General features: G+C 39.0%; 1 protein-coding gene across 1 annotated transcript in view; it reads left to right on the forward strand.

Moving 5' to 3' along the window:
• Positions 1 to 26,563, forward strand: part of LOC307039863 (sodium- and chloride-dependent taurine transporter-like) — a 44,906-nt gene that overhangs the window by 9,737 nt on the left and 8,606 nt on the right. Inside the window, exons 2-12 of the mRNA XM_079682296.1 lie at positions 4,698 to 4,927; positions 5,022 to 5,156; positions 13,790 to 13,878; positions 14,374 to 14,528; positions 16,489 to 16,621; positions 18,229 to 18,363; positions 19,014 to 19,117; positions 19,225 to 19,349; positions 22,420 to 22,532; positions 23,042 to 23,179; positions 24,658 to 24,760. Of these exons, the coding sequence (XP_079538422.1) occupies positions 4,699 to 4,927; positions 5,022 to 5,156; positions 13,790 to 13,878; positions 14,374 to 14,528; positions 16,489 to 16,621; positions 18,229 to 18,363; positions 19,014 to 19,117; positions 19,225 to 19,349; positions 22,420 to 22,532; positions 23,042 to 23,179; positions 24,658 to 24,760 (1,459 nt within the window). The 5' untranslated portion in view covers position 4,698. The remainder of the gene's footprint in view (positions 1 to 4,697; positions 4,928 to 5,021; positions 5,157 to 13,789; positions 13,879 to 14,373; positions 14,529 to 16,488; positions 16,622 to 18,228; positions 18,364 to 19,013; positions 19,118 to 19,224; positions 19,350 to 22,419; positions 22,533 to 23,041; positions 23,180 to 24,657; positions 24,761 to 26,563) is intronic.

A 26,563-nucleotide genomic window follows, 5' to 3' on the forward strand; every position in this document is an offset into this window, starting at 1 on the left:
GGCTTCCCTTGGTGAAAAGAAATGGAGGGATTGACCAATCAGATGAGGCCCACGTGATGCCCCTGCCAACCTGTGATTGGTCAGGGCCATGCCAAGGGAAGCCAGCCGCCTCTTGCTTCCCTTCAGAGGCGGCTGGCAGCAGGCGATTTGATTGGACACTGCCATCCAATCACATCAACATCAGTTTTAATACTGTAACTGTCATCACCGCCGTTAGAAATTATCAAGCAAATGAAGCATTATGGAGGGTGGATATTTGGCGTACTTAATCAAACATAACTTTACTAAACTTCCGCTACAGCAGCAACTAAAAATTAAATCAGATGACAGGCCAATGCCCGCACTCGAGCTGTGTGTACACAGAGGAAAAAGAGAGCGAATCGGACGTTCAATGAGGACAATCATGTCCGCAGTGAGTGGCTAACTGGAAGCGCTAAACTTCAGCGTCTATTTTGCTGGCCATGTCTTCTTTTTGACAAGAATTCGTGCTCCCTGAACAATCCTTGGGCAACTTCAGGATTCATCAACCTTGCCAACCTGTCACGGGCAATTGAGAGGCACGGTAAATCCAAAAATCACATAGATTGTGTGATTGTCTGCATACATTAATAAGTAAAATGCTTAAATTAATAAGACAATTGAGTTTCAGCTGGAGAGTGCGTGCGGACCTGTCGGTTAGATAACAGGCGTGTGCAAGTCCTGCATCTGTGTGATACAAATGTGTGTAAAATGATACCTGGCGCTGTAATCACTCATCTGGTTACGTTATTGACCACCCCACTCCCCGACCCAAAAAAATGGGCTTCCCCTAAATGTTTCCCTACGCCACGCTACTGCGTGGCGCTCATTAAAAGTGCCTAAACGCCACTACACAAAGTGTTTGACCAAACATTCCCTCTCAATTCAGAACTGAGGTCACAAAAAACTAAATATGGTTCCAGGGCAGGCTAACCGAGGCTAACAAATGAGCACCTGCATGTGTGTATGAGAATGGCCCTGACACCATTTCAGCCCAGATTTAAACTCCTGGCAGGACAAGCAGCAGCTCAATTCTCGCACTGAATAAAAACAAGTGAGTGAGGGACTGCAATATAAGAGGGAAAGAAAGAGAAACTTTAAAACTGTTTAATTGTTATCATGTGTAAAGACTGATATTGTTCTATAATCGTCTGAAACAGTTAAGTCATGATGTGAAACGGTTAACAAAGAAAAAGAGAAAATCAAGCTGCTGCTGCACTTTATTTTATTTATCTAAAAAAAAGATGCACACATTTTCAAAAGCTATTTTATTTATTTTCTCTATTTTATTTTTAAATGCTGCTCGAGAGGAACATTACACATATCCACAGTATTTACTGTATATCTGTAAAGTTCGATGTTAATTGACAATACATATTGTTTATGAATTGTACTTTCTTTATTTGGCAGTCAATTGTTGATTACATGCAGATGTTGATAAAGCTACAGGCTACTTCAATATATATCACACTAATTCATGAAGCAAGTTAGAATTTTTTTATGTTCCGGACCTTTGCATGGGGAGATTTTCTCTAATTGGACCTCGTTGAATTTTAGTTGAATACCCCTGCCCTAAAGTAAGGACAAAATCCTGGAAACCTTTTCAAAATACAGATTTTTCTTTTAATTTCTTTGCTTTTGTTGCCTTTTTTATTGCTATCAATGTATGGTATTCGTTTTCTATCATAAAGATAAAGCAACACTTTCTGAGAATCAAGCAAAACGAAGAGTTTTAAGAGAAAAACAACTGAATCAAGCTAAATAAATGTAATTATAAAACTATAAGTTGCAAAAACGTTTTGTTTGCAGTTCTTGTTTCTTCTTTCTCAATGATCAGACTTTTTCTCTCTGCAGCTCTTCTCGTTTGTGCTCCCTAATTTTTTTGTTTGCGATTCTGACACAAACATCCCAGGTGGGCGGGACTTCCACGGGTGTGTCCCCATTGGCTACTCAGTTTTTGAGTGACAGCCCACTACACCACAGATCATACAGTGCAACCGTTAGTCTCGGTGTCTCGCGGAGTTTCATGAACATATCAGACTTATCTTGTGGATTGCTGTGCATTATACTTGTGTTGTGTAGTTTATACTTTATTCCAACTTTAAATATTTGAATACCTGAACACACGGCTGCTGTTAAATAATTTCCCAAAAGGTTTACTTATTTACCCTAATATGGCAGCCTGCTTCTATAATGCAAATTATATATTATTTCACTATAAGTAATGTATTTTATTTGGACAGAAACTGTAATTTAATTTGTTTTACTATGTTCAATCTGAATTTACTTTAAAATATAAACATCTATATTGATTCTGACTCTTCTACATCCAACTCACAGGTGTATCATTGTTTTGAGAAAAAAGATTATTTATGTACCCATTTTTAGAAGTGAAGTTATAGTCATTTGTTCTGGGCATGTCATTTTCGACCCTGAGACCTGAAAAACAGGTTAACTAGCTTTAGGGGTCCTTAGGTTTAGGGGTACTTAGGTTTAGGGGTCCTTAGGTGCACTTTGAGATGTTTGGCACATACTTTACATTTACTAACACAAAGACAAGAATAATGGGTTTGAGCTGTTAAAACCAGAAATGTGATGGTTGTTCTTTTCAGTTTTTAACAACTCTATCTTTGTTCAGATCTACAGTTTACAAGCAGATTTGTATGGAAATTGTTTCTCTCTGAAAGAGAGAAAGGTTTTATTTAATCTCTCTGTATTTATTCATCCTTCTTTACAGATTAATGTTGTAGGGTCAATATGTGTAATGTTCATGTGTAAATATCTTTCAGAAAGTCAAATAGAGATTGAATGAATGAGAGCGACATAGACAGAGAAGCTCATGGCACAGCAGTGTGGCAGATGGAAGAGATTAAGACATGACATTTTCCACAATGACAGACATCTGCTGACTACTAAGTATGTCTGTCTCTCCCTCTGACTGCCTCTCTCAGGGCCATTGTCGAGTGGAAATGTACAAGCTCTGGTTGTGTCATTGTCGCCCTGATCCCACTGCTTAGACATTCTGACTAATCACATTTCCACATGTAATAGTTTTAATTGAGAAAGGGAGGAAGAGTTTAGTATTTCACTCTAATTTTCTTGCACTTATACACTCACAAGACTGACGGGGTCTTACTTAAAGTTAGCTATAGCTGTAGATTCAGTGCAGGTACAAAAAACAACATGGTGTACACTTCGTAACTCTGACTCTTTTAGAAATGTTTTGCTTAACTTAGCCATTTCCATTTTTGATGAGATTCTATCAATGGCTACCAAATCTCAACAAGTACTCGGGAATATTGTTGTTGTGTCCTTTCTTCAGTTTAATAATTTGGCCGGATCACAAACACACTTTTATCTGGGCTGCCATACAATAACCCCACTGAGCAGTACACAGAGTTTGAAGAAGTACTCGGATCTTGTACTTGTATCTTGTAAAAGTAGAACTACCAAAGTGTAGGAATATTCAAAGTATTACTCAAGTAAAATCAAAATATACTTAAGTATCAAAAGTAGTCATTATGCAGAATTGAATTACGATATTTATCGCTGGTTAGCTTGTTAATTGAATCCAGATGTAACTAAAGTCCCTTTTTAATTGTTCATCTTATTTTGTTTGTCATTGATCCATATCTGCAAATTAATTAAAGGTACTACCTAAATGTAGTGAAGTACAAACTAGCGTAAAATGGAAATATTCCACACAAGTACAAGTACCTCAAAGTCATACTTAAGTACAGTACTTTGGCAAATATACTTAGTTTCTTTACACCACTGGCAGTACATCATGAATGACTTTGATACAAACATTCATCAAGTAGGCTTCTCTAATGCAATAAAGAAGAACTCCACAGTAGGTAATTGCATCCTCAGTGTCGTCAACTGAAGATAAAGTGGAATATATGGTGGACTTGTATTATAATGAAATCAAAGTGGCAATGATAATAATTTTCAGGCTAACTTAGAATTTCACCAGTGAAGGCAAGAGTGTGTCTTTGTGGTTAGGTAATGATATTGTTGAGGCGTGTTCATGGCTTACATGGTTGAAGGAAGCCTCATTGTGTGTGTGTTGCCGCTTAAATACACAAACCTCGCCAGTATAAACCTGGGACGAGCAGAGAAGCCAGGCCACAAGAATCAGCCTGTACCCAGACCCCTGAAGACTACTGTTTAATAATGGGTGGCTTGTGGTGGAGAAAAGGTTATAAAATGTGTGCCAAACATGGGATTGATAGTGGAGGCTATCTTTAATCCATTTAGGCTCCATGCTGTAAAAGTTTAACTAAATGAGTTGTCCTATAACTCATGAGGCAGACTTCTGGCAGCTTGGAAGCATTAGTTAGTTATTAATCAACACTTTAAAACATAATTGCTTCAAAGGAGTGAAACAAAAGCTATTCTAATGCTCTTGGAAGTCACAAAGTTACAATTATACTCCTTGCTCCAAACAAGTAGTACTACTGCCACATCTGCTGAATATTCAAGAGGAATTGATTCTGCAACTGCTTCTGTAACTTAAAGACCACACGTGTGATGCCCAGTGCAACTAAAGTTGTTTTATCGATTTGGTTCTGGTCAAATCTAGAAAAACATATCTTGATAACTGTTTTTAAAAGCGGCTCTGAAACAAGTTCAGACCAATTCTCACTGGATTCTTCCTCTGTTTCCTGTTTCTACAGAATGGCTCAAAAAGAGAAACTCCAGTGCCTAAAGGACTTTCATAAGGACACTCTGAAACCATCTCCAGGTAAAAGCCCTGGCACCCGGCCTGAAGATGAAGCAGAGGGCAAACACCCCCAGCGTGAGAAGTGGGCGAGCAAACTGGACTTTGTTCTGTCCGTGGCTGGCGGCTTTGTTGGTTTAGGGAACGTCTGGCGTTTCCCGTACCTCTGCTATAAGAATGGTGGAGGTAAGGCCTTTGATCTCAGTCTTATCAAACGTGCTCTGATTTTCCATATTGGTCTTCTTTGAAATCATGCTGATTATGTTTTCACTCCACCCAGGTGCATTTCTCATCCCCTACTTCATTTTCCTGTTCGGCGGAGGTCTACCAGTCTTCTTCCTGGAGGTTTCCCTGGGTCAGTTCACCTCCGAGGGTGGCATCACCTGCTGGGAGAAGCTCTGCCCCATCTTTACCGGTATGTAGCTCATTACTTATGATTAGATTATCGGGTGGCGTTGCATTTCAGCACACAATGTGGTTTTTGACATGAATGGTTGTAAAGAATAGGAGAGAGGAGGTGGGCAGATGGGTGGATAAAATATTCACACTCATCGACAGTTATCCAGGTGGGTGTTGACCCTGTACATGGAAACCCCACACATAACATCATGGATACACAGTCTAATGTTTTAAAATGTTAATTTACATTCACAATGGAAAAGAACCACCTAAAAGCTGAGGTCCTTTCCTGTAGTGTGTTATATATTTGTTTGTGCTTGTAAATGGTCTACAGGGCTAAGACACACATCCCCCAACTCCCCCCTGCCTGAAAGTCCTCCAATGGTCTCCTTTGTTGACTTCTGTTAAATTGTTACATCACTATCTAATACTCGCGCTTCTATTGGCTAGCGCTCCAACATATTGTACGCTAAAGGCTAAGGGCTGGCACATTTCCGACACATCTCTAAGCGGTTGACCAATCACAACCGAGCCAGCCAGCTAACCAATCAGGGCAGACTGGGCTGTGGTTTCAGACAGAGGGTGAAAAGAGGTGCTGCAGCAAAAGGCAGTATGAGAAAAATAAAGAGCTTTTTGAACATTAAAGCATGGAGACATGTCAAAGTAGAGACACTACATACAAATATGAACCTGAGAATGAGCATTTATCCTCTTACGACTTAGATGAAGCGTGCGTTGTTGGACATTAGTAGGACAAATGAGGAAGATTTTTTTGTGACAAATCACATTTACTGTTCTCACATTATCCTACTGAGGGCTGAGGAAAATCAACATGGCGTCACAGACCTTATCCTGCCCTACTCAAAGGGTTTGAATTTTTCCAGACCTCTGTTGGTTTTCACAGAAGAATGACTGTGCAACATAAGGCTGAGTCACGCCAGAGTCTCCTCCAACCAGAGCGCTGAGACTGTACTATGCAACCGTTTCCAGGCAACCAGGTTTGCTCTGGTACACCAACACACTGAGGCCTCTATTCTGCGTTAACCTTCCTCAGCTCTCACCTCCTCTCCGTTGAAAACCCCCTCTCTTCAAGGAAAGCACATTCACAGTTCCTAGATGTATTCCCTGATTACAGGTATCAAACAGAGATAGCTTTTTAAAGGTTTGCCTAGCCAGACTTTTCTTTCTTGAGTCTAAGCTCTATTTTGTACTTCTTTTTTCTAGATATGTTTATATACAGTGTATATATATTTATTTAATGACTCGTTTGTCATTGCATGTACCATGCCCAAATACTACCCCATGTCTTTACAGGCCATATAAAATATAATAATATATATTTATATAATAAAAAAACAACAACAAACTAACATGGTTTAATTTTAAAATGTTTATACGTGAATTAAATAAAGAAAATTTAAATATATAAAGTAGTATTATTATTAATAATACAATATTAAGTAGTTAGTAATAATATTATTATAAAAGGATCAAATACATAAAGTAGTTTTTAATAATAATAAGCTATAATAATGCAAATACTAATAAATATAACATAATAGTGTATCGGTTTGTTTGTTTTGTATTAACTTAAATCTGCAAAGTGGCTGCAATCTATAATGGTGAAATAAATAAAGTGCGTTACACATCCTTTTTTTTGTTGCCAAAAATCATAGTGAAGTATTGTATAAAGTAGAATAATATGAAAAACTCAAAATGAAAATATATATATTTTTATAAATAAATAGAAATAGAACTAATTATAAAAATAAAATATCCAGGTGGAGAACACATGTTTTACTTAAGCATAGCACTGCAAATTGGCAGGTATGAAATTTTTTTTTCTAGAAAGGTAGATGGATAATAACATTTTAAGATTTCATTTGCTTCACTCCAAGCCTCTCCTCTCCCTCCTCTGCTCTTCTCACCTCCCCCTCTCCTCCTGCTCACTAATCATTAAGGTTAATATATTCATCACTGCTTATTTATCTCTCAGTGGGTATTTTTCTGTTTTATCTTTTGAATATTCATTTCATTTCAAACCTTTATTTATCCAGGTAGGGATGGGTATCGTTAGGATTTTACCGGTACCGGTACCGGTACCGGTACTGCTTATCGGTATCGGTATTTTTCGATACTTTTATCGATACTTTTCAATAATTTGGTGCTCAAAATTATAGACATGAATACAAGATGTGAAGATTAAACAGTAATTGTATTGTAATTTTCTTGCAGAAATAACTGTATAACTTGTACATTAGCTTCTCAGAAGCAATGAAAGGCCAAATTATTATAGGAGTAGGAGCTCACATTAACACACTGTCAGTGTTAATAAACTAAAAAAAGACAAGGTGATGTGCCTGCAAGACTTCACTCAGGTAAACAAAACATATTACCCGTGCGCAACAGCTAACCTGCCTGCGAGCCTTCGCTCAGGTCACATTTACACACGGCGCGGCTGAAGCCCACTAGCACTAGCAGTATCGCGAGCACCGTATTAGATTCAATGAGCGTCTCGTTTGCAAATGCTTCATTAAGTTGCTTGTGTTACCCCCTTTACACGCAACTAATTGAGTACATAGATTGCACCTTGCACTATCGCCACCATTTTTTTTAAAAGTGCACCCAGACCTTCGATCGCTTCGCTCTGTCCGCCATGCCTGCAGGAGTCTCACAACAATAATAAGAGCGCTGTTGAGAGACATGACGAGTGGCATTTACAGTGGCCAATCAGAGGGGTCTCAAACCGGATACATCACACGGGATGAGGGTTCCCAACCAACCAGAATGGTTTAAAGTTAAACTAAGGGAGTAGACGTAACACATAACGATAGCAGCACCGTTTGTCCAGCGGCTTAACGGTATACCGATACCGTCCAATCAGGTACCAGTATTGACTTAGTACCGGTTCTCGGTACCCATCCCTATCCAGGTGTATCCCATTGAGATCATTGATCTCCTTTTCAAGGGAGACCTGCTCAAGTAGGTTCCACATGAAACATAAACGGAACAACAACAAGGACATCATACATGCTGATTCGCTATGATTAAACATACATAAACCTTCTCTCTGGTTCTTCTCATGACTGTTGAATTTAGTCTGGTCATTTTATCGTTACTGATGACAACCGTAACCGATCATTGTTTCATTAAGTCCATTTAATTATTTACTCATGTTGCGGTTGTCACTTTCACATTACACGCATTCTTTCTTTGTTTCAGACATTATCCCTCTGCCGTCACACACACACACACACACACACACACACACACACACACACACACACACACACACACACACACACACACACACACACACACACACACACACACACACACACACACACACACACACACACACACACACACACACACAAGAGAGAGAGAACCAAGACGATGTACAGAGTGTCCCAAATCACACGTTGCTACAGCAACAGTGAGGCAACACATCGGAGAGATGAAGAGAGAGAAAGAAAGGAAGCAGAGCAGTGAGATCTGAGGAGATGGGAGATGGATTGATAAAGACAAGACAAAAAGGGGGCGGGAAATAAAGGCAGAGAGATGAAGGGTGGAAAACAGGAGAGGAGGGAGGAAGGAAAGGAGGGAGGGAGATGGAGAAGAGGAGACTGTAAAGGAAGGAGACGAGAATGGAGGACATGAGTCTAAGAGAAAAGGAAATAAAAAGAATTAAAGCAAGATCAGAGAGAACGAGAAAATAGGAGATATATGAAAGAGAGCCCTCTTTATGGCTTATTTTTTTGTAAACATGATTGGGAAATATAAAGGTATAACCGTTCATGCTAATGTAACATTATGGCTCTGACCTGGAATAAGAACGAGAGGAGAATCGAGGCGTGGTCCCAGATTCTGCCCACGTGTCTGATTTTCAAGAGATTAAAACATGTCGCAAATGATGATGATTGAAAACAAACGAACCAGTTGCAGCCCTGCCTGTCAGTTAAAAGAAAAACATGACAGCAAACTGTGACTAAATAAGAGCAGCTGAACAAGTAAAGGTCGAGATACAGAAATAACAACAATCAACATTATCTATGTGCTCCAGGATTCTGTGGACCGAATACCTGAAGTCTTTACTTCTTTAATTCAATGTTTTTCTTTGATATACATGAACATTTGAACATTCTGTAACCAACACCACTGCTCATTACAATTCCTTATTAATTAATGTATTATTAATACTACTGAGTATCATAGAAGCTTTGGACATTCACCAGTGGTGTATTTACTGATATACTTTATGTCGTAGAACACAACATTTAAATCTCTTCAGCCTGTGTTAAACACAGACCTTAACTCAGGCCTCTAACTAACACTTTCAATAGAACGTTTCGGAAGTACTAAAATGCTACGTCTTTTCAGGGTTTTAGCACTCATTCCTGCACCACTCTGTGGTGATTGTTGTTTTATATGACGGTGCCAAAGACAAATTCCCATTTCATGCAAATGTAATGGACAATAAAGTTATTTGAACCTGAAAATGTTACTGCTCTTAGCTTATGTTCAGACTAAGAAAACACTGTTAGATACTGTACACCAGTCACTACGGAGTGGTTAAAATAACCCCCGTCCCAAACACAATGTCAGACTGAGTTATCAAGGAGATTCCAAACTCAGTGTGATTAGGCTGATCTCCTCTAGCTGGGAACAGGCTTAAAAATGATTGACATGTACAAAGAGAATACACCCAACACATAACAACTGTTTCCACTGACCTCCAGGAGGAGGCACATATTCAATCACTGAGTAAATGCATAGAAACACACGGGACGGCAGGTAGACTATTATTAGACTTGTGTTGCTTGGCAACTGACATGCTCTCGGCGTGTTCTCTCATCAAAACAGAAACAAGCCATTCATCAAAAACTGTTTGACTTAACCTTGCCATCCAGATAGAATATAGGTTAAAAAGATAAATGTTACATTTGGATTTTATATTTAATGGAAAGCTGAAAAAATGGTTTACATAACACCAGTCTATCAGTTTAATATTAGGTGGTTCATATTGTTATTTATTGGTACGTTTTTCATTATTTCTTAAAAGTTTTAGTACTTGTTCATCTTAATCGCACACATGATGTCAACAGTCCCCAGTCTCAAATAAACATCATGATTTGCTAAATCTGAGGAACAGCTGCTTTAGTTGTAAATACATTACATGAAGGATCAGGAATATAATGACCCCCCCCCCCCGACAAAAAAAAAGAAAAGATCACAGGCTAATAAAGTATTCCAATGATCAGAAGACGGACGGAGAGGGAATCCTGAAATATGAAACAGTGTATGACTGCAGGATTTATTATCAAGACTGTGATTATATTTAAAATGAGCTCAGAAAAAATGTGTCATCGCATTTATTTCTACTTTTCTACAAAATGTTGTCCTGGGACCAATTGTGGTTATTGTGTTTACCTAAAAAAACAGTGTCTGATTACAGTGTTAGTAAATCTCTGCAAAATCTTAAGAAAATTGTCTCGGACTTCAATCGCAGTGGTGGAACAAGTACTTAGATCCTCTAAATTGTACGAATACTCTGTTATAAGTAAAAGCCCTGCATGCAAAATTTAACTGAAGTTAAAGTACAAAAGTATAAGAATCAAAATATATTTGAGTACCAAAAATAAAAGTAGGCTACTCGATATAGAGTATGGCCCTTTTTGGAATAGTATATCATGAATGACTGTATTATGACTTTTAACAGATTTAAGTTGTTTATCTCTTCAGTTATCTTGGTAGCTTAACCAATGATGAACAGTTTTTGTGTGTTAAAGGATCAATTGTTAATGTAAACAGTCAGAGCGAGGTCAGCCGAGGTCAGCAGATGAGCACAAGAAGTGACATCATGGAGGAGGACGCATCTGTTTGTTTGATCAGCACTGTGCCATGTGATCCGAGCAAGAGTGTGTGTGTTTGTGTGTGTGTGTGTTTGTGTGTGTGTGCCCGTAGAGATGTAGATGTTTGTCAGCTGCTAATTAGCTGAGTGATCAAAAGGACATGATGCGATGGTGAAATAATTCACACACACATAAAGCTAACTGTACAATTCAGGAAAATGTACGGAGACTAATGTTCACACACACACAAACATAAAGATGGCCTATGACGTTACATTTCATTTGCCCTCTGTCAGTGGTGTTTTCCAGAGTGAGGGTACACACTTACACACATATAAGTACTAATATACTTGAGCACCCCCACTGACCGCGACCTCTCACTCAAAACCTAATCCATGTTGCAATCTGAATCCCAACTCGTACACCTGTCCCCGTCTTATCTGTGTCCTTGTGTAGTGGGAACACACAGACAAAGCCTTGATCCTCTGTTAACCATCAGTTCTGTCTCAAGGCCAGGATTGTCGCAATGAAGTTAATCTCATCGGCCTTCCAAACATCACTTAGTTTAGGTTAATGACAACACTGAAGGTTAACAGAACGAAAACATTATTGCTGTAGATCTTGAGTAGGCTACTATGGGTAGTTCGCCAACAGAAACATCTGTATACAAATATAGTCTTTTAATCTGACATTTGAGGTTGTATTATTTATTTACTAAAGAAGACCTAACATTAGGGCTGAACGATTAATCGATTTTAAATCGAAATCGCGATTTTAATATATGCGATTATCAAATCGCAAAGCCTGCGATTTTAATTTTTTAATTTTTTATTTGACAATCTTTTTTTTTTTATCTTGTGTGTCAGTCATCCACACCAATCAGAAGTGCTCTGCTCCACATGTACCAGCCATTGTTAACCAATCAGAAGTGGCCCATGATAGAAGGTGATAGACAGATTGATCCATTCACCTGACAAGTATTTTTGAAAGTGCCTGCACTTTCCAAATGGCTTCCAATGGAGCTTTCCTAGATGGTTTGGTGAAACAAACCATCTGAGCCAGGTTAGTAATGCTCCATCACATGTGTTACATCTATTACAGGGTGAATCTTAAACTGAAGCTTGACTTTAACACTAGAACTGCCAACCGTTAAATTTTACCCGCAGCTGTTTTTAGATTGTATGTAACTTTTGTTCAATAACATATTAAAGTCTCCCAGTCCGTGACTTTTCCTGAAAGTGTGTTATTTAGCACCCTCCGTTGTTAACAATTGTCAATATGAGGTCAGATTGAAAAAATCGCCAAAAAAAATGCCATTTATACCTATATCCGCCAGCGGGTAATATTTACCTCATAGAAAATGCAGCGTAAACATGACGTGTTGCTATAGCAACGTCTTTTGTCTACTGCGGCTCCTTATAGATAGAGATATATTGAGAGAGATAGATAGATAGATATAGATATATTGATAGATGGATAGAGAGAGAGATAGATGGATATATAGTTATAGATAGTGTAACTTCTTGGAGAATACAAGATCTTGGATGACTGAGCTAGCGTTGAGGACGTAATGCATGTGTGCAGGTTACGTGCCGGTTGAAGAAAGATGGAGACTCGGAATGAGAGAAGTAGTCCGCGTCGTCTATTTATGTAGACAATTATATTTTCATAGAACAGAACATTACAGATATATCGATAGAGAGAGATGGAGAGATTTGTACCTAAACAAAACACAAGTCTAACACCAAGCGTTTAAATCAGCACTCTTAGCGATATTTTAAACTTCATGCTATCTGCACAACCTATATCATATGAAAAGCTGAGAGTCCACAGATTCTATTGGTATACGTTTCATCCCTGTGCGATCAAAACTCACTGTTCTGTATGATAAATAAAAGAACATTGTACCTTGAAAATCTATAGCGGGTAAATTTTACCCGTTGGCGGTTTTAGGTATACAGCGACCTCTGGCGGTTCTAGTGTTAAAGCAACCCAACGGAAGTTTCATGTAAGTTTAGTTCTTTCACTCGTAGCTCGGGCTGCGGGGGTGCTAGAGACGGGAGCACGTTGATACGACCTTCCTAGCCGGAATTATGGCCGCATTTTACAATAAACTTACGTTGGGTCGCTTAAAAACAAATATCGCAAATCGCAATCGCAATATTTGTCAGAAAATTTGCAATTAGATTTTTTCACAAAATCGTGCAGCCCGACCTAACATGCTCTTTTTCAGGTTTCAGTTTTTGTATTAAGTGCTTCTACTGTGACATGTTTCCATGCTTTAATTTAGAAAAAGTTCTTTATTCTTCTCATGTTCTGGAAGTGGCTCTGGCAACTTAAAAAAGAAAGACCAAGAGGTCAACACAAAAGCATAAAACCAAGGCTGGTCGGGTTATTTCTTGAGGAAAATGTACAAACAACTGTTAAGGTACATCCTGTTTTTGGCCCGACAATACTCAGCACTAACAACTGTCTGACAAAATGTAACATTACCAGAACTTTTATGTTGTAAATTGTGGGTATTTTGATGAAAATATCCTTCATTTATTTACAAGGGCAATACGCTTAAGCCTCCAATCAGGATGTTTTCTTTACATTTCTCAATGTATTTGAAAGAAGGCACCATTCAAGCCTTTATTCACTTTGATAAAAAATGCCTGTTGCTCTTTCTTTTACTACCATACAAATCCTGTTCAACAGAGTTTGCTCACATTGTGACCTTTAACCTTGATGACCATTTATTGGACTGTTGATGGAATATTTGGTATCCTCAACCTGAGCTCTCTTCTCTCTCCAGGTATTGGTTACGCCTCCGTTGTGATCGTGTCTCTGCTGAATGTCTACTACATCGTCATCCTGGCCTGGGGTCTCTACTATCTGTTCCAGGTAGGTTTGAGAAACTGATGGCAAGAGAAAAAGTTTCTCTTTCTGCCACCTCCATCACAAATAACAACATTGTAGGAATAAAACTGGATTTTTATCAAGACATTTTGACTTCTGATACTCGACCCGTCTGTACTTGTTAGCTGGAATGTCAGCCTTTTTTGTAGAAACACTCAAGGAAAATGTTTCAGGGTAAGTAAAAGGGGCCACCAGAGCCATGGTTGGTCAGAATAATGTACTTATTGGGGAAATCGTGTTTGACTTGAAAGAAATGCGTTATTTGCTTCTCGACAGTTTAACATGTCGTCCTGTTTATTATTTTCCATACCAGAACATCTAAGAGTGTATTGTCCCACTTAGGCCATGACCACCTACCATAGAGAAGATAATCTGTGTTTAGAAATGTCACCTATTCAGGTCCATAATTATGACACCAATCAGAAGAAAAGCTGTCCTTAAGCTAAATTGTCCTCTAACCTGCTTCTTTATTCCTTTCAGTGTTTTCAGCCGGAGCTGCCCTGGGCCAAGTGCAATCAGCCCTGGAACACGGATCGATGCATCGAGGACACCTTCCGCAAGAACAAATCCCTTTTGCTGGGTGCCAACATCACCAACTTCTCTAACTTCACCTCCCCCGTCACCGAGTTCTGGGAGTGAGTTACATAAGAACACACATACATGCTTGTTTACATAACCTGTAATGTTTTCATGTCATCTAATGTGATGTGTTCAACTAAAGCAGGGATATTCAACTAAAATGCAACGAGGTCCAGTTAGAGAAAATCTCCCCATGCAAAGGACCGGAACATCAAAATGTCTAAGTTGCTTTATGAATTAGTTTGATATATATTGAAGTAGCCTGTAGCTTTATCAACGTCTGCATGTAATCAACAACTGACTGCCAATCAAATGAAGAAAGTACAATCCATAAACAACAATATTTATTGTAAATTAACATTGAACTATACAGATATACAGTAAATACTGTGGATATCAGTAATGTTCCTCTCGAGCTGCATTTAAAAATAAAATAGAGAAAATCATTAAAATAGCTTTTGAAAATATATGCATCTTAAAAGTGCTTAATTTTAGATAAATAAAATAAAGTGTAGCAGCAGCTTGAGTTTCCCTTTTTCTTTGTTAACCGTTTCACATCATGACTTAGCAGTTTCAGACGATTATAGAACAATATCAGTCTTTACGCATCATAACAATTGAACAGTTTTAAAGTTTCTCTTTCTTTCCCTCTTATATTGCAGTCCATCACTCACTTTTTTTAAATTCAGTGCGAGAATGGAGCTTGAGCTTGTCCTGCCAGGAGTTTGTAAATCTGGGCTGAAATGGTGTCAGGGCCATTCTCATACACATGCAGGTGCTCATTGGTTACAGTGGTGCAAACACAGGTATGGTGAAAAAAGAGAGAACTATTTGAAGCAGAAAAAAACAGCGTAATATACCATCTGACAAAGGCCTGTGCTATAATGCTTAAATTAACTGGCTATTCTTTATAATATACTCAGATCAATAGGAGACAGAGATGTTAAGTTATAAATCAAGAGTTTTTATTATTATTTACGGCAGGGGTGGGGAACCTTTTTCCTTTAAATTTTTACAACATCCTCAGAGGGTCATACAAATTATTGAACTCAATCATCACTTGACTATGATTAACTGCACATGTTTGATGGTGTCTTTATCAACAGAGACCCTGCCCTCGGCTTTTATTTTTCTCATGTTGCTGTGTTTGGGAAGTTTCATGGCGTCCATTGATATAAAAACGTAGAAAGATCGTATAAATTAATCTACAGTTCTAAAGGAGACAAGAGGTAGATGTAGTCTAGTTTTCTGGACTAATCTTTTGAAGCCTCTAGTTTGCCGTTTTGGCCTTAGCCATCTTGTTCTTTTTATTATCTACAGTTGACACTAAAGGGTAGTGCTTAGATAAATTGTTGGATGTTGAAGAATAAATATTGTTCTACCAAAATATGATTAACTTTCCACAGCTAAATACAGGCGGTAACGTGTAAAGTACTAGTTCTACCAATGCCCCTAAGCGTACCCTTCTATCATCTACTATCCATTTGACTCTAAATGGAACCATCATTTACTAAATTAACCTAATGCTGTATTGAAGACACATTATAAGTATAATAATGGGGTAGAAAATCAAGTTGTATTTTCATTTTCATAGACTTTTATGCAATCTGACTTTGAAGTTCCGCCCTGCTGGTCATTTGACAAATTGCGGATTAAAAGGCACTTCCCACTTGGCTTCAGTTTTCAGAGCTGAAGGGTGGCGGCTCGACCTGGACACATTAGAAAAACTCAAATGAATGAATGGCGGCATGCTTTTATTTTCTAGAATATTGAGCTGGCAGTGTGGTTTGTCATCCCAGTCAAAGACCATACATTCAGCTGTTCAAAAGAAAAATAGTAGATTAGATTACAGTTATTTGGTTAATAGACACATACACACTTCCACACATGTGACTCGCCCACTTGATTAACTTACATTTGATGAAATCCACTGTAGCTTTTTATCAATGTTACATAATGTCTTCAGTTGAACAGATGGACCCACATGCTTATGAAGCTTTCCTTTCTGTGTTGCAGACATAATGTGCTGGGCATCAGCAATGGGATCGAGGATATAGGTCCTGTTAAATGGGATCTGGCTCTGTGTCTACTGCTGGTCTGGGTCATCTGCTTCTTCTGCATCTGGAAGGGAGTCAAGACTACTGGCAAGGTAAACAAATGTTTCTGTGAACCTTTACTTTCTGGTTTAAAGTTTAATTTATTTTGCCTTCCACTGTTAATACAGAGGAACAACCTTTTCTTTCTCCTGAACTTGATGCACTTTACAGAAAGGCAAGAACTGACTTGTCCGTTTTTATCTTTGCTGCATCATAAGGACTGCCGCAAACCATGACATGCTGATGCTCATATAACTTTTTTGATTTGGTCTTATTAAGAGAACATTCACACCGCATACTTTGCAGTACTTAGTGTCAGCACTTAGTGCCCCGGCACTTAATACCCCAGGGCACTAAGTACCAATCGCGTTCACACCGGAGTACTTTTCCCTGAGGGAAGATTACGCAAATGAGCCGCTGACGTCACTTTGTCTTCTTCTGCTTTGGGTTTACTGGCAGGCTGAAAACAACTTCACGGCGTATACTGCCGCCCGACTTCCCGGCCGGAAGTCCCCGGAGTTGGGGACTGGCTTCAGTAGAAGCTGCTGGGACTCCCAGCAGCTTCTACTGAAGCCTTCCGAGTAAATCGCCAGAACGCCGACACCTCCTCATCTCCACCGCTCCCATGTTTTTTTTTTTGTGTTGCCATAAGTTAGTCTCTCTCCGTTGGTGCGCGGGGCTAATGCTAATAATGCTAATGCCACAAATACAATGGCGGCTTCACAAAACATTTCAGAGTTTTACGGGGCGTGGTTTGCAATTCGCCCAGCCAATCAGAACTGGGGCACTTTTTCCCCCCAGGATAGTACCACCTCTCTAGCAGGCACTGAAAATGGGGGTAAAAGTTCCCGGCACTAAGTACTCTTTTTGGTGTGAACGCAACATAAGGGGTACTAACGGAACTAAAGGGGAAAAGTACGGGGAAAAGTACTCCGGTGTGAACGCGGCTAATAGGGGCAATGTTCAAACGGAGTGCAAGTTGTTCTCAATGCCCGGTTGGGCTGAGAAAGGAAAGTTCATTTGCTTGCAATATTGAGCGTGTAAATCAATATAATTTTTCATCCTCTTAAAAAAAAAAGTGATATAATCTTTTTTGACCCCATGCATTCAACTCATTGTAAGGCAGACAAAATACTGTTGCAAGTATGATATAGTTTTGAATGGATAGATAAAGAGAACATATCAGACTTTGGTTAATAGCTGCTACAACAACAACAACAACAACAACAACAACAACAACAACAACAACAACAACAACAACAACAACAACCACTTTCCATAGACCAGAAAGCTCAATCAATGCTCTCTGGTTGTAATTCTGGTAATAAAGTCACTCCTACAAGGCCATGTGTGGTCAGGGCTTTCCAAATAACAGCTTATGATACACTGCTATTGATTTAAGGGACTCTCTCTGGTCTATCATGGTCACCATCCAAAAATATCTTCACACATTTATCAGAACATATTCCCTGTAACGAAACCAAAGATATTACCAAATAGAACAAACACATGAACAATTACTTCATGGCTAAGACGGACAATCTTTTAAACTGTAAACATTTAGTTGTAGTTTTCCTCTGTAGAAAATGACAAACTGTAACATATTTTAAAGAGCTTTTCCTAAATGTGCCTTTATTTTCTGTATTGTGTTCTCCCCCAGGTGGTCTACGTCACAGCAACGTTCCCTTTCGTCATGCTCATCGTTCTGTTGATCCGTGGTGTGACCCTGCCGGGAGCTTCTGCCGGCATCAAATTCTACCTGTACCCCGACCTGGCACGTCTGCAGGACCCAGAGGTAGGTGCCGTTGTACTGCCTGAGTGAGAAATCCTCAACATAGGTCTCCTTTTAGAGTCACTGTGTCTAGCCAAACATTTACGCACGTTGCTTACTGTTGAAGAAGTGAAACGTCTTTCTGGTTGCAAATAAAATGTGAGAAATGTAATTTAAAGTAATTGTTATCAAGGTGTCATCATCGCTAACTTTTGGTACTGTTTAGTCTGAACAGAATACTTCGACTAGATTTCTACAGACCCTGAATTCCCTAGTCCATATAAATGTTACCAATGACCTAAAGAAACAAAATGTAAATTCTATTATTTTGGGATATTGGAAATATTGACAGCTGTAACGTTGGAGCATCAAGCTAGCGCAGCAATATATGACTTAGCTAGCTAGCTTGCATTTATATCCCGGTTCCAATTCCTGGTAGTCCAATTCTGGCAAGACACCGGCATTGCTAACCGCCATCATTTACACTAATTCTCACTATTATAAGTCAGTCTAGCCTCAAAATGATTTTAAAGCTGGCATTCTAGGGTAAAATCATTACATACATTAACTAAATATCCACCCAGCTAGCTTCGCTAGATATTACCCATGCCTTGTTATTCCCCTCATCAGCAGGCCTCAGCCTTTTTGTATGCGCTCTCTCCTCCTACTTACAGGTGTGGATTGACGCCGGTACCCAAATCTTCTTTTCCTATGCCATCTGTTTGGGCGCCATGACCTCCTTGGGGAGCTACAACAAGTACAAATACAACTGCTACAGGTGAGGCATCAGTTTTCAGTGAGGGGTTAGCGGTAGTGGAGAGAGGGGGAGACGGGATCGTTGTGTGTTCATTAACAAATCCTCCTCATGACATATGTGTGACATAGGGACTGTTTGCTGCTGGGAGCCCTCAACAGTGGTACCAGTTTTGTGTCTGGCTTCGCAATATTTTCCGTCCTGGGCTTCATGGCACAAGAGCAAGGGGTGGACATTGCTGATGTGGCAGAGTCAGGTACGAGGGTTCTGTAAAGGTGGCAGTGATGGTGGGCGCTGCTTTCCTTAACAAAATAAACGACAGTAATGACAAAGAAAAACAGCAACGAATCCCTAAAGAGAATTAGCCAATGTGTTTATTTTCGGCCAAATGAATGGTAACTTGGCATTAAAAGGATTCCTGGATTAATTACAAATGACGGCATCGGTATATGGAAGTTTCCGCAATCAAACACTACTTGACAAAAGCAGAATGTGAGAAAATATCTGATCGGTTTATTAGCGCATCATTTGAGTGAATAAAGTTGGATGGATTTGGACTAAGAGAGAGATGTTGGAAAATGTATTTAGTTTTCAAAAAGATTAAGAGTTAGACCTAAGCCTAACCCTAAAAGGCATAAAGAGCAAGCTAGAGTTTACACAGAACAAGCGGTGTGGGGACATACAACGTATCCTGTGCCAGTGTGCTAGCCTAAACATGCACAAGAGTGTTGGTCCTGAGAGGTTCCTTTTCTACCTTCATGTTACAAACTGATGTGACCATTGATGTGGTTCCTATCTGGTTGACTGACACATATGGTGTTATAAGTTGTTTCTACAAAAGGTTTTTTAGAATTGGCAATCTTTCATGATGTCATCTTTTGTGATTTAACAAAGTTAGCCCAATTCAAGCCAGGAGCCATGCCTGGTTCTCTGATACAATCAGACTAAGAATTTTATTGATGCTTGTTTTTCACATCCCAAAGCAAAGAAAATATGAATGTTGGCTTGTTTTAAAAATATATACTTAAGATTACACTTTAAGAAAGGTGTTAATACACCAACAGATAAATCCTGTTTTTATCTAGAACAACTATTGGGTTTGTTTGGAAAGTTTGAATCTCGTCTTTTCTTGATTTAACTCACTTCCTTTACATGCTTAAGATATAAGGCATTCTGTTTGAAATCAAATGAGACACAAATTTGCAACTTTTCATGTTTGCTGATAACATAGCTATGATGTTGTTACTGTAAAATGCTTTTGTGAAACCCAGGCTTTAAGTATATCCCCAAGATCATCTAGGTTGACAGTGCAAATTTATATTAGTGCATTCCGCTTACTCCAAACACTGACTATGCTGCCAACCCAGTCGATACGAATATTGGACAATTCTGTGGTCTCCTATTTGCATTGCCATGCCATTTTTTTGGATGGCTCATTTGTCCGACAGCCCATTATCCCAAAAACCAAAGGCCCATTGTTCCAAAAATACACTCTATCCAAAAAACAGATGCCCATGACGTCATCAGGCATTCCTAATATGGCGGAGGCATGACTCGCCCTACTGGCTCTGGTTGGATTTGCCTTACTTGTTTCCTGCCAATGCCTAAACATGACCAGCCCAACCAATAAAGGCAAAGATTACAGGTCTGATTAATAAATTCTGCATAATAAATAGACATGTTTTATGCAGAGACAATTAATTAGACAAGTAATTCTGGAACAATGGGATTTGGCTCCAATTGGAAATCTATCCGACTTTTTGAGTTTTGGAATAACGGGCTTTCAGAACGATGGGCAAAGCCACCATTTTAGCAGATTTATCCAATATCAACGTTGTGTTTGGTGAGTGGGTTGATGCCTCACAGGTTAGCAAAGCATAAAAAGGAATTAGGCGGAGCAACAGGGAACTCAGTTGTTAATGAAAAGATAACTGTGTCCTTTAGGTTGAACAATAGAGTTATTTGAAAGTGTAGGGAAATCTCAAGTAAGTCTGCCTTAACTGCGATTACTTGATTCCCTTGTACTTTGTATATGAATGTTATCAATTCAGAGACTCAGCTGACTAAATATACAGAACTCATATATCATGCTTTTGCTACTACGAACAAGTCTGTGCTAAAAAGGAAAAGATAAATATATACAAAATAGGTTTAAATATGTAGTATTTTGTGTTTTGTACAGTTATACAGTAATGATATCACACTGTTTGATGGTGATTTTATTTTACGATTTTGATATACTTGATTAGCGTTCTGTTAGCACCTCAGGGAATAGAAGTTGTTAGTCAATGCGGTGTTTGGTTGGATGCCTTGTCATTATTTGCAACAAAAGCTGAACATACTTACATACTGTATGATGCTATCAGCTGCAATGCTGTTTTGCTGTTATGGCTGCTTTCTTGTTTTTGAACTTCTGTTTTCACAGTTTCCAAGTTAGCATCTACGTCAATTTAGACCTGTGGTATTAAAAAAAAAGAAAAAAAGAAAGCCTTTTGCTTTTTATTTGACAACCCAGTTAACCTCAGCTGCTGTTTTGTTTGGGCTGTTTTGCATTCCTCATAGAGAAACAATTTCTTAGTTCAGAAAGGGATCCAAATGGCTACAGTGATGTAGCTGTTATTTTAAAACTATATTATTTGAGAAAAGCCTTGATTAACCTTTTCCAGGAGTTAACTGTCTTCCAGCTGCCTGGAAAGGTGAATCAAGCACAAGTAGGTTAAATATTTCATAAAGTACCTGCAATGTAGGATCTTTGGTCCTTTAGGTAACTCAACACACATATACAATCCTCTACATTATGTACTTGTATATATTATTTATATTCTCCTTCACAACTTCTCTCTTATTTATTTCCGCAGAGATGCAGTAACACACTTCACAGAACAGTTTACTTTACTTACTATACTTAACCTGTTCTTTATAATTGTTCTGTTTAACTTTATTATAATACTTTATGTTTTTAACGATAAGAAGTCATCGTAAATAGCAATACATAGTTTAATGTGTTAAGTGCACAAAGTTAGGGATCTTGTACGTAATATTTATAAAAAAGGAAGATTCGGGTAAGTAAAGATGTGTATAAGACATTCTTAATACCTGTTTATTCACAACACCTAACGCTAAATACCAAAACATAACACATAACCGTGTAAATGCAGAATGGTAGCACAGGTTAGATCATAAATTCAAATCTGGTTTTGCATCTCCTTTGTTTGGGTTTTCTTTTTCCCACAGAGAGGCAGATCAGATGAGCTTATCGTAATACTAATGTTCCCTCCCCCCCATCCCTCTCTCTTTGCTCTTACCCCAACCCCCCTCCTCTGCAGGTCCAGGCCTGGCGTTCATAGCCTATCCCAAAGCTGTATCCATGATGCCTTTCCCTACAGTGTGGGCAGTGCTCTTCTTCGTTATGCTGCTGCTGCTTGGCCTCGACAGTCAGGTTAGCAAAATATATATGAAGATAAATTAACTTTAATCTCAGAAACCAGACTTTTTCTCAGAATTCTCTTGACTTGGTCAAATCTCAAAAGAAAAATGTATGTGGCCCTAATAATTTTCCATAGATATTTGTAGGCAAACAATAAATGGTGTCTAATTGACATGGGTGAGGAAACCAACATACATTTGACCAACAAAACGTGAATTACCGAATGTGGGTTTGTTTAATGTGATGGAAAATTCTGAGGGGAACTTAAAAACAGGGGGGGGCGCTAACATCTTATATTTGCTAACAAGAAAAAAGTACATTGTATCGAAAGAAAAAATAAATACCGTATATTGCATAAAAGAAAATGTACAAAAAAGGAATACATCAATTGAATCAGCTTTAACCAATTCAATAGATGCAGAAATGAGACACAAGTGATGCTTTTAAAAGGATGGGCACTAAATATGCATAAGGTTAATCATGCTATCTTTTTTTAAGAACTCTTTTTGTATTCCCTGCAGTTTGTGGAGGTGGAAGGGCAGATCACATCACTGGTAGATCTGTATCCGTCCTTCCTAAGGAAGGGTTACCGCAGAGAGATCTTCATCGCTATCATCTGCAGCATCAGCTACCTGTTTGGACTCACCATGGTTACCAAGGTAAAAAAAACTGCCAACAAAAGAGACCAGAATTTATGTAACAGTGCAAAAGTCAATCAACAGTTAGGGAAATTGCTATTTTGGATATATTTGTCCACCACACTCACAGTAATGATCAAGTTTAAACATGCACACAGTACATTTTGAGAATCGTATATAAACACTATGGCTGCTGACTTTATTCCGAGCTCTAACCCCTGATGAATACACCAGGAACAACAGCGTTCATACAGCTATTAGTGTCAGTCCCCGGGGGGGTGACAGAGGGCTATTTATACTGCCAAGTCATGAGAACTTCCCTTCCTGTATTATTAGACCCAGCTTTTCCAAATATATTTTTCCTATTCATGTCTATTTTTCTCATCATGTCTTTCCTTCATGTCCTGTCATTTGCATCTACTCTTTCTCTATAGTTAATTTTCTCTGTTCTGATATTCTACCCCTTTGCATCACTCATGTTCATTCTCTGTTTTTCAACCTTATCTCTGTTTGAAAATTCCACATTTGCCATAATCCTCCTAACACTTGCCCTGTAGCAAAACACCCTTTTCACTCCAGACATTTTGACTCGCCAAATACAAATGTAACTGTCATTATCTCCCAAAGCTTTGCTATTCTGCATGCTGGCTCACTGAGGCTTAGCAAGACACCTACAGAAAACCCAACAGAATCCCAATCAGTTGTTACATTTGAGTTTTTTCTGGCCAGTCATACTGAGGCGTATCAAAACATATATTCAAGCTGCTTGAAATGTTAATATTATGACCTTTATTGAAAGGCCTTTTTCGTCCTCATCCTCCCTCTCACATTGTCATTCTATTTCCTGCCTCCCTCGCTCCCTCTGTTATTCCCATGACAACATCTTTTTATGGCTCCGGTGGCCTGGTTCAACTTTAGGATTCCCATGATCGTTAAAACAGTCTCACACTGGACATAGGCACACGCACATACACACGAGCAAAGACAGATGTGTACATACACACTCAGAAACAGTAGCAGACTCACATTTAGTTAAGATATTTATAAATATAAATGTTATTTATATAGCACCTTCCAAACAGAGTTACAAAGTGCTTTACATAAAAACAAAGCACCTTTTTAAAATGCACTGACACTAAAATCAACACAAAAAAACGCTACTTAACACATTATAAAACACAGAGGGTCCAACAAATCGAATGTGATAAAACATTAATAATCTGAGCCATTAAACACATTATAAAACAAAGACGGAAAACAAATAAAAAGTAATAAAACATCAATTAACTTGCATAAAATCCATTTAAAAATTCAGTTTTTATGCCTTTATGTCAGAAAGGCTAAGTAAAGCTGTATTTAAACTATATATACCGCAAGAAACAACAATATGGACCCTGAGCATGTTTTCTGTTGATAATGAGATTGAACAATATAAAATATTGCCTGAAATGTACTCTTGGAAAAGTGTTATAACATCCTGTATTTGTGTTTGTCCGCAGGGTGGCATGTATGTTTTCCAGCTGTTTGATTACTATGCAGCTAGCGGTGTGTGCCTTCTGTGGGTGGCATTCTTTGAATGTGTAGCTGTTGCCTGGGTTTATGGTGAGTAGCATTTGGAAATATATATATATATATATATATATATATATATATATATATAACAAAATATTGTGAGCCTGTAGGATGTTTACTAAATAAATAACTAGTTGATTTAAGTGCACAGGAAATGATTGGCTCTCATGTATTGTTTTATAATGTCTGCATGCACTGAATCAGACGTCTGCTTTTCTTTGCACTCTCTCTAAGAGCATTCACTTTGGGATAGATAACAGACTCACAGCAAAGTCCATTTAGAAACAGCAAATCTATCTGTCCACATGCATATGCTGGAAATGCACTGGCAAATGTTTAAATATACATTTTTACAGGGAAGTATTTTACATGGCATTTTGGATGCAGGTTACTGTTAGCCTTTTATGTCAAAAATCCTTGAGAAGATTGTCTACAGTCAACATTTTTTTTTCTGGAAGAGAACAATATACTGGAGGTTTTCCAATCCGGTTTGAAAACTGCACAGCACTGAAATAGCGCTTTTAAGAGTTTTTAATGAAATATTTTTTATCTACTGACTCTTGTGCTTCTACTTATTGATTTAACTGCTGCTTTCGATACAGTCGACCATGACATCCTGATCTCTGGCTTGGAGCAGTGGGTGGGCATTGGGGGGAAAGCCCTGGAATGGTTCAGGTCATATCTGAAGGACAGAACTTTCTCTGTCAGCCTTGGTGACTCCGAGTCATCATCTGCTCCACTCCTGTATGGGGTCCCACAGGGCTCAGTATTAGGCCCCCTGATATTCTCCCTCTATTTGCTCGCTCTTGGGTCCATACTTAGAAAGCACGGTATCACATTCCACTGCTATGCTGATGATAGCCAGATGTCCCACTAAAAAAGAAGGAGGGTTACTCAATTAGCCCAGTGCTAAAGTGTCTAGAGGACATAAAGGCCTGGATGGTGTACAACTTGCTAAAACTGAATGAAGGAAAAAAAGAAGTAATGGTTTTTGGTGGCACCACTTCTTTAGACCTGGGTTTCCTGGCTCAGTACAACAAGCCCACTATTGCGAACCTTTGAATTAAAATGGGCCGTGAACTAAAACTTGAGTCAGATTTTAAATCTGTGGTAAAAACAAGCTTTTATCACCTTAGCTAGCCAAAGTAAAACCTTTTCTCTCCAGACAGCAGTTTGAGACAGTAATCCACGCCTTTGTCACCACTCGGCTGGATTACTGTAACTCTCTCTACATGGGGGTTAGTGGGTCCTCCCTCGCTCGTCTGCAGCTGGTGCAAGGCTTTTAACTGGCACACGGAAATATGACCACATTTCCCCCATTTTGGCTTCGCTCCACTGGCTGCCAATACATTTTAGGATTAATTTCAAAATCCTTTTATTTACTTTTAAATCCCTAAATGGCATGACCCCACCATATCTTTCTGAGCTGCTATACCTTTACACGCCCACCTGCCCTCTCAGGTCAGCGGATCAACTGCTCCTGAATGTGCCCAGAACCAAGTCTAAGCTCAGAGGGGGCCGTTGCTTCTCTGTAGCGGCTCCCACACTGTGGAACGATCTGCCCCTGCGCATCAGACAGGCCGCCACACAGCCTGCTTTTAAATCGCTTCTTAAAACCCACCTCTTCTCCTTAAGCCCCTGTCACACTGTCCCGAAATTGACACCCGATGGACACACGATAAAGGAAATGTTCAAATTCGGCTCTGATCGTAATAACATCGGGCCATTCGTGAGGGCATCTTAAGCCATCGTATGACCGCCGGTGGAGTTTCTCAGGCTCCGGCAGCAACTTTGTGAGCGGCAACTTCGTAAGGCACTCGTGAGGGCATCTTG

The sequence above is a fragment of the Notothenia rossii genome, assembly GCF_949606895.1.
Source record: "Notothenia rossii genome assembly, chromosome: 5".
NCBI lineage: Eukaryota > Metazoa > Chordata > Actinopteri > Perciformes > Nototheniidae > Notothenia > Notothenia rossii.